This window comes from Arachis duranensis, chromosome 2, assembly GCF_000817695.3.
Source record: "Arachis duranensis cultivar V14167 chromosome 2, aradu.V14167.gnm2.J7QH, whole genome shotgun sequence".
NCBI lineage: Eukaryota > Viridiplantae > Streptophyta > Magnoliopsida > Fabales > Fabaceae > Arachis > Arachis duranensis.
In genome coordinates this window covers 83,459,971-83,469,288 of record NC_029773.3, presented here as the reverse complement: position 1 = coordinate 83,469,288, position 9,318 = coordinate 83,459,971, and the positions used below count along the sequence as shown (strand labels likewise).

Below are 9,318 nucleotides of genomic sequence, written 5' to 3'. Positions count from 1 at the left end.
TTATTTTATGTTTAAAAATTATGATTTTCTTAGCACGTAAGTTAACTCGTATCTTGAGCGTTGCGTTTTTATTTCACGATTTTTATTTCTTCTATTCTTCAAGGCTCCTAGCATATTATAATTCTTCTGCTATTATGTGTACTCATTTTATTTTAGAGGTCGTAATACCACACCACCTCTGTTTTACGACTTAAGCGTAAAGCTTAATGTGGTAGGGTGTTACATTATGGTATCAGAGCAGTTCGTTCCTATAGAGCCTGAAAGACGGACTGATTTTACTTCTGTGCATTCTCTGTATATGTGTTTATGTGCTATTAGGATATCTGACTGATATATATGGCATAAATGTATGTGAGCATGCATTTGGAACTTAAACCATTAGACCTGCGATATTGAGACTGATCAACTTAATATCACTTGTTTGGTGTGTATAAGGACCAGATGTCGACTCGCAGACGCGGTCGCGGGCGAGATAGAGGTAGGATAGGCATCGTTACTCCTAGCCTAGTAGGGAATGATCCAGTAGACTTTATGGCTGCCCTGGAAAATATGGATGCAGCTATGCAGGTGACAGCCGAGGCACTGGGCTGGTAAAATCTTAAATGCTTTATTTGATTCAGGAGAAACTCATTCATTTATTACATTTGAAAAGGCTAATGAGTTAGAATTGAGGATGGTGGTTTTAGGTTAGGATTTGAAAGTACATAATGCTACTCACGAAGCCATAGTGACTAGAATAGGATGCCCACAAGTTCCATTTCGAGTACATCAATGTGAGTTTGTGCATGATTTGATTTGTTTGCCAATGACTAGTCTTGATCTCATTTTGGGATTGGATTGGTTATCAAATAATCATGTTTTTCTTGATTGTTCTGAGAAGTCAGTACAGTTTATGCCGGAGGGGTCAAAAGTGCCGGTTGAGGTGAATAATTATTATTTGAACTCTATGATAGTAAACTATTCTGGAACTGAATGTCAGGGTATTATGTTATTAACTGCGGGAGTATCAGGTGATGATAAGAGTTTAGAGCAGATTTCGGTTGTATGTGAATTTCCAGATGTGTTTCCGGATGATATTAATGAATTCCCACTTAACCGAGAGGTTGAATTTGCAATTGAGTTGGTACCTGGAGCCGGTCCGATTTCAATTACTCCTTATAGGATGTCACCTTTAGAAATGGCTGAACTGAAGGCTCAGCTGGAAGATCTGTTAGGTAAGCATTTCATCCGATCAAGTGTTTCTCCGTGGGAGCACCAGTGTTACTAGTAAAGAAGAAGGATGTGAGTATGCGGTTGTGTGTCGACTATCGGAAGTTGAATAAAATCACTGTGAAGAATAAATATCCGTTGCCTAGAATCGATGATCTAATGGATCAGTTACAGGGTGCTAGTGTGTTTTCTAAGATTGATCTGCGATCCGGATATCATCAGATAAGGGTTAGAGATGAGGATATTCCGAAAACTGCTTTCAGAACCCGTTATGGTCATTATGAGTATACAGTAATGTCTTTCGGGTTAACTAATGCCCCCGCAGTATTTATGGATTAGATGAACAGAATTTTTCGACCGTATCTGGACAAGTTTGTTATTGTCTTCATTGATGACATTTTTGTTTATTCTAAGACTGAAGAGGAGCATGCTGATCACTTGCGAACTGTGCTACAAATTTTGAGAAACAGAAAGTTATACGCTAAGTTATCTAAATGTGAATTTTGGAAGAGTGAGGTAAAGTCTCTCTGTCATGTGGTGAGTAAGCAGGAAATAGCTATGGATCCTGCTAAGGTTGAAGCAGTGATGAATTGGGAGTGACCAACTTCAGTGACAGAGATCAGGAGTTTCTTAGGTTTGGCGGGGTATTATCGCAGATTCATTAAGGGATTTTCACATCTCGCCTTACCTTTAACTAAATTGACTAGGAAAGATACGCCTTTTTATCTGGACTCCAGAGTGTGAGGAGAGTTTTCAAGAATTGAAGCACAGGTTGACTACTGCACCTGTATTGGTATTACCTGAACCAAGTGAACCGTTTGAAGTGTATTGTGATGCATCTCTGAAAGGTTTAGGGTGCGTTCTGATGCAGCACCAGAATGTTGTGGCATACGCCTCACGGCAGTTAAGGCCGCATGAAGTGAACTATCCGACACACGATTTGGAACTTGCTGCTGTTGTATTTGCTTTAAAGATTTGGAGGCGCTATCTCTATGGTGTTAAGTTTCATGTTTTCTCAGACCATAAGAGTTTGAAGTATCTTTTTAGCAGAAGGAGTTGAATATGCGTCAGAGGAGGTAGATGGAGCTTCTAAAAGATTATGATTTTGAATTGAATTATCATCAAGGAAAAGCGAACGTTGTGGCAGACGCCTTGAGTCGAAAGTCTTTATATGCAGCTTGGATGATGTTACGGGAAGAAGAATCACTAAGGGCATTTCAAGGTTTGAATTTGGGAATTAGAGAAGAATCTGGAATCCTATGTTTGAGTCAATTGCAGATTTCAAGTGATTTTAAATCAGAACTTCTGAAATTTTAAATCAGAACTTCTGAAAGCCCATCGAGACGGTGAAGCGTTACGTAAGGTATTACCAGCAGTTGAACAGGGAAAACAGTGGAGAGTGTCAGAAGGTTAGGATGGTTTGTGGAGGTTCAAGAACCGGATTATTGTGCCAGATATCGGAGACCTGCGACAGAGTATTTTGAAGGAAGCTCATAAGAGTGGATTCTCAATTCACCTAGGGAGTACTAAAATGTATCAGGATCTGAAAGCGATGTTCTGGTGGCCAGGGATGAAGAATGATATGGCATTGCATGTATCTAAATGTTTAACATGTCAGAAGGTTAAGATTGAGCATCAGAGACCATCAGGAACCCTTCAGCCTTTAAAGATTCCACAATGGAAATAGGAGAGTGTTGCAATGGATTTTGTGATAAGGTTGCCTAGAACCCGATCTGGTTGTGATGCTATTTGGGTAGTTGTGGATCGACTGACAAAAACAACTCACTTCCTTCCCATTCGAATAAGTTGCACAATGGAAGAATTGGTTCAAATGTACATTAAAGAGATTGTTAGGTTACATGGTGTGCCTTCTACCATTATATCTGGTAGACATCTTCGTTTCACATCAAGGTTCTGGGAAGCTTTTTAGCGTGCATTTGAGACTCAACTAAGCTTGAGTACTGCGTATCACCCTCAGACGGATGGTCAGTCAGAAAGAACTATTCAGACCTTGGAGGATATGCTAAGGGCTTGTGTTTTGGACCAGCCTGCGAGCTGGGATCGGTATATGCCATTAATTGAATTTGCTTATAATAATAGCTATCATGCGAGCATCGGAATGGCTCCATATGAGACTCTGTATGGCAGAAAATGTCAATCTTCGTTGTGTTGGTATGAAACTGGAGAAAGGAGTTTATTAGGGCCTGAGATGATAACTGAAACGACTGAGCAAATAAAGAAGATTCGTAATCGAATGCTTATAGCCCAAAGCCGTCAAAAGAGCTATGCTAATCAGAGGCAAGAGGCGAAAGCTTTTGGAATTCGAAGAAGGGGAACATGTCTTTTTGAAAGTTACACTAACCACTGGAGTGGGAAGAACCATTAAGACCAAGAAACTGAATTCCCATTATATTGGACCATTTGAGATCCTGAAGAGAATTGGACCAGTGGCTTATAGAATTGCCTTACCGCCGTACCTTTCGAAATTGCACGATGTATTTCATGTGTCACAGCTTAGGAAGTATACCCCTGATGCAAGTCATGTTCTAGAACCAGAACCAATCCAAGTGAGAGAAGATCTAACACTCCAGTAATTCCGGTGAGGATTGATGACACCAGTGTTAAACGATTACGAGGAAGGGAAGTATCATTGGTAAAAGTAGTTTGGAGTCGAGCTAGTATCGAGGAACATACCTAGGAACTCGAATCAGATATGCGAAAGGACTATCCACATCTCTTTTCAGGTAACTAGATTTGAATTTTGAGGGCAAAATTCTTTATTAGGTGGGTAGAATGTAAACCCCGATTAATTAGTAGATAATTAGTCAATAAATTAATTTTTAATAAGGAGGATTAGAAATGTGAATATTATATCAAATTAGGATAGAGCTCATCGAAACGAGAATTTTGACACCAATTTTAAAGAAAACGGTCCAAAATTGGACCGAACGGGCCGAACCGGTTAAACCGGGCCTAAACCGGACCGTGGGCCCAACCGGACCAGCTTTTAAAAAGGACCCACGTCCTCATCTTCCCCATTTCAGCAACGTTGAAGTTGCAGGGGAAAGGAGAGAAAGGAATCCCGTAACTCTTACGGTGAACTCCGAACGCTGTATCTCCTCCGTCCGAGCTCCGATCGCCGCACCGTTTGTGGCCACGCGACCACCACATCGAGCTCTACGTTTCTACCGGAACAATTTCATAGGTAACTTGTTTTTTTATTCTCAGCCTCTTCTTCCCCAATTTTTGAGAATTTGAGTGGAGGTATTCAATTTCTTTAATTTTTGATGTTTTAGGATCCAATTAGCTTGAGGAAAACGTTCACTCTTTCTTATGTGAAGCTTGGGTAAGGCGAGAAAACCATAATTTCATTTTAATTTCACTGAATTTGAGCTTTGAGTATTAAATTGAGTATATATGTGTTATAAATGTGTATTAGATTGTGAATAAATAATTGGAGCTTGGAATTGTGAATATTAGAACTTGGAGGAACCTAAGCCTAGTGTTTAATAAATTTTGGAAGGGCTGTGTTTGTTTTAAATAAGTTGCCTTGATCACTACGAGGGAATCGGCCAAGGAATGGTTTAGGTTTCTTGCATTTAATATGTAAGGTTCTGTCAAAACTTAGGCTAGATGACCATAGGATAAGTTGAAACGCATGGAAATGTACAATGCTTAGTATTCTTGATATTTATGATGTGATTTGATTATGTGATGGAGGTTGCTGTTATATTGAGGTAGCAATAAAGCATGAGTAAGTTGGTGGTTATGAGATTGCAAATATATTGAATAAAGCCATGATGAATTTGTTAAGATGTACAATGTTAATGAATTGTGATTGAAAGCATGGTTAGAGTATGGTGTAGAATTATGTTGAGTCTTGTTAGTGGTATATAAAGTTGGAATGGTAAGTTTGGTAAGGAAGGGAATGGAAATTTTGGATGCAAATGAGGTTTAAAGGGGGTTTCGCAAAAAGTTAGTTTTCGGTCAAACTTCAGCGATGCATAACCTGGCTTTTGGATCCTCAATTTGCTTCCAATTTGTTTTAAAGTAAAAATTGAGTTTATGAAGTTTATGCCATTTAAAGAACGGGTGAAAAATATTTTAAATCGAAGAAGTTATGGGTGTTGGAAGATTGGAACTTAAAACTAGACAGATGAGCCTCATCAGCCATAGGACAGGCATGCATCATATGCATATTACTTGAATTACTTGCTTGTGTATTAACTGGGTGTGCCTAAATGTACTTGCCATGTTAAATGTATATTTGTTATCTGCAGTACTTGTAACCTTCTTGTGCTTGCCTTTGTTTGTTTAGTTGTCTGTGAAAATGCATGATGGAGTTGGAGGTAAGGAGGAATGGCAGAATCGGTTTTAGATTTAAGGTTAAGTTAAGTTAGGTTTAAATATCCTTAGTAAACCACCTTTTATGGCTTCTGTTTAATACTTTAAGCTCTATAATCTGAGTGTCGGCGTTCTAGGATTGCCTCTGGCATTCCCAGGACCTTATATATTATGTGTGTGGCACCTTTACCATACTGAGAACCTCCGGTTCTCATTCCATACTATGTTATTGTTTTTCAGATGCAGGTCGAGAGGCATCTCGTTAGGCGTCTGGACTCTTGAGGTGGAGTGGTTACTGGGATATTTTGTTATGCTATGATGTATATATATGTACTTAGCTTTCTCTCCACATAACTTATTCTTTTTGATCCTCCTAGAGGTGTATGGAGAGGCAGGATTTTGTTTATGTACATTTGAGTTTTGGATATGTATATATATGTATATATGTGTGTATATTCTCCGGCCAGTCTTGACTTCGCAGGCTGAGTCAGGAGCTCGTTATTTTGTATCTTTGACTCTCTATTCCTGTTTTGGGTTACTTGACACTTGATAGCTGTAGCTTTCTTTGCACGCAAGTTAACTCATTTCTCGAGCGTTGCGCTTTTATATTCGCGATTTTTTATTTCCTCTATTCTTCAAGGCTCCTAGCATATTATAATTCTTCTGCTATTATGTGTACTCATTTTATTTTAGAGGTCGTAATACCACACCACCTCTGTTTTACGACTTAAGCGTAAAGCTTAATGTGGTAGGGTGTTACATAACCCACTCCACTCTTCTCTATCAAAATCTTCAACAGAGGAAGAGAAAGTACACAAATAGATTTAACTTAAAAAAATACTAACTATTTTATATTTGTCTATAAAATTGGTACAATCTCATATTTCACTTTTTCTATAAAATTGGTACACACGCACTCCTTGAACCATAAATTTACAGAGAAAATTTATTATTTTATAGAGAAATAAATGAAACTGTACATATGAAACAATTAATTAATAGGGAAAATTCTATGGGAATTTTATATATTAGTTTGAGTTGATAATTTGTATCCAGAAATGATGGCTGAGAGTGCTAAGCACAAAAATGCAAAGAAGGAGAAGCTAATTGCGGCGGTTGATGTGTCTGTGAATGCATTGTCTGCTCCTTCTCTCATTCTGTTTGTTATTGGAATTGCTGCTGATGCTGATGATATTAACAGGTATGCCATTATCTGTACCCACAAAAGATTTTAAAATTAGCTTCACTCATTAATTCAAATCAATTTATTACACGTAAATTATACATACTTCCTTTTAAAATTTAACTTGGATGATATTGTATTCTACCATTAAAAAATTCGATAAAATATATTTTTTATCTTTAAAATTTATAAAAAATTTTAAAATTTTTTATTTATATAAAATATATTTTTGACAGCTAAATTTTTAAGAAGTTTAGAACCAAACTAGTAATAATGCATGATAATTATGTCTGACTAATTCATGTTAAAAGTTGTTCTTATAAAATTGTTGTTGAATTAATTTTAAAAAAATTTAGTCATTAAAAATATATTTGATGCAAATCGAAAATTTTTAGGATAAAATTAAAACAAAATACACTTAAGAGATATTTTTAAAAATTTTAATAAATTTTAAAAATAAAAAGTATAGTTTATCCTAAAAAATTTAAATATAAAAAGTTTTGGGTGTATATAAAATAAATGGTTTTAACTGTATAACTTACATGTATACGAGAGTATACAACTTTAGGGGAGGTAGAAAGTTTTTTTTAATCGGACGAAAAGCTCTTTTTAGTAGAATTGAAAAGCCTTACAAATTACAGAGATATTTTGTTAAATTTAAACATTTTAATACAGAGAGTAATATTTTTATAAAATAAAAAAAAATTGATCAAAATTATACTCTTTTTTTCGCTTTCACTGAAATTCTCTATTTTCGTCCTCACCAAAATATTCTTTTCACTTCCACCAAAATATCCTAATCCATATGTTATTATTATACTTTTCTGATCTACATTTATGCAATATACCGATATAATATGAATTTAGAAAATAAATTATTGTATTGGACACGTTTTTTATTTGTTATGTTTACACAAATTTGGATCCACTAGGTTAGTGAAAAACTAAGTTAAAGGTTTAAAGCCAATAAATATTCAGACACCCTAAAGAAGTCAATAAATATTCTCTTTTTCTCATGATTATTATGTTGTAGAAGCTTTCAGAACGAACTTGAAAGTTCTCTCTCTTTAAATAGAATAATACACTCTTGTTTCATTGGTTACTTACTTGAAAAGAGTCTCAATTATCAAAATTCCACTCTAGCTTTACCAACTACCTAGATTTGTGGCTGAAGAATGAAGATACTATGGGTAAAATTTTAGTATTTTTTTTCCTTCAAAATAACTATCTATTTAAATAAAATGATACATTGAAAATTAATTATATGTCCATCCAAATTTAATTTAAGTAATCATTTAAGAAACCTTAAAGGCACAGTTACACAACCTTATCAATTTCATTACTCAACTTGATTATTGGGTTAACAATCAAAGCATCATAGAAATTAATATTACAAAAGAAAAGGTCTAACCTGATCTCCAAAGAAATCAACAAGAACTGCAATATTTGGTTGAATCATATTTTTCCCATAAACTTGGCGAAAACATTGGATTCCAGTGTACAAACTAGAAAGAATTGCTATGGCCAACAAATACCTATATATATTATTATCCAAATAACAACAAATTCAAATTTAATTTCAAAATCCCAAATGAACAAAGCTCAAATTTTGATTAAAACCCATCATTCTTTATTCAAAATTCTCACATCAATCATTCAGTTTCTTCACCCATTGAACAAATTTAAATAGCATCTAAATCTAAGTTAGTTTAAATTTATGGATTTCTTACATATATAAAACAGGATTCCGAACGAGTGAGTTGAATACTTGATCAACCGAAATGATTTACAAATAATATCTTTTAAAATCAAATTTTCATTAAAACCTATTATCCTTTCTTCAAAATTCTCAAAAATGCTCTTGAAATTAACAATGAAATTGATTGAAAAAGAGGTTATGCATCCAGACCTGTACTCCTGATACTTGTGAAACTGTTTCCAATCGCCATGTTCATTGGTGACCACAACGAAAAAAGAAATAAAAGAGAAAACAAGAGCAAGCCCTCTCAAACACAAAGACCCTCTCTCAACAAAACCCTCCCTCCTATAACGCTGTAGTATCCCTGCAATGCCATCGCCACCGCGGTCGCCACTTCTTGCCTCCGTGCTTGCCGGCACGGACTGAACATCTATCTTTGTCTCTGAGTCATTAGAAGCCGCCATTTTTGTCTGAATTTTATTTGGGAAATTCCAATTTTAACAAGAGTGAAGTGAAAAAAAAAAAAAGATTAGCTCATGAAGAAAAAAGAAAACAGATGATGAGCTTATACAATACTAAGACAAAGACAAATGAGGTATGCGATGTAAATGTTTTTTTTTTTCCTTTTTTTTTAAGTTTGAATTAGATTTAGATTTAAGATTTTATGTTTGTAGCAGCCTTTAAGGTGGTTGTGTATGCAGAATCGTTATAGAAGTTAACGAAGCTTCTAGAGTAAGAGTAAGGACCAATGAGAGGACGCGTGAGCGACACGAGCTTTTTAGTAGCGTGGCGTGGATGTAAATATGGCGGGCAGAGATAAGCATGAGAAATGATTGTTTTACTAATTAAAACAAAACAAGACGTAATTAAGAACTAATAAAAA

The 9,318-nt window shown here is 35.5% G+C and overlaps 2 protein-coding genes across 2 annotated transcripts; one reads left to right on the top strand and one right to left on the bottom strand.

Moving 5' to 3' along the window:
* Positions 1–2,908: 2,908 nt before the first annotated feature.
* LOC110278258 (uncharacterized) lies at positions 2,909–3,803 on the top strand. Its single transcript, XM_021136517.1, has 3 exons — positions 2,909–3,095; positions 3,188–3,273; positions 3,474–3,803. Exons 1-3 carry the CDS (start codon positions 2,909–2,911, stop codon positions 3,801–3,803), a joined length of 603 nt encoding a protein of 200 aa, XP_020992176.1.
* A 2,670-nt stretch (positions 3,804–6,473) lies between these two features.
* On the bottom strand, positions 6,474–9,054 carry LOC107475681 (CASP-like protein 4B4). The gene is made up of 3 exons (XM_016095340.3): positions 8,646–9,054; positions 8,148–8,271; positions 6,474–6,766 (listed from the first exon to the last, which is right to left on the bottom strand). Exons 1-3 carry the CDS (start codon positions 8,897–8,899, stop codon positions 6,575–6,577), a joined length of 570 nt encoding a protein of 189 aa, XP_015950826.1. The 5' UTR covers positions 8,900–9,054; the 3' UTR covers positions 6,474–6,574.
* Between the last annotated feature and the right edge of the window lie 264 nt (positions 9,055–9,318).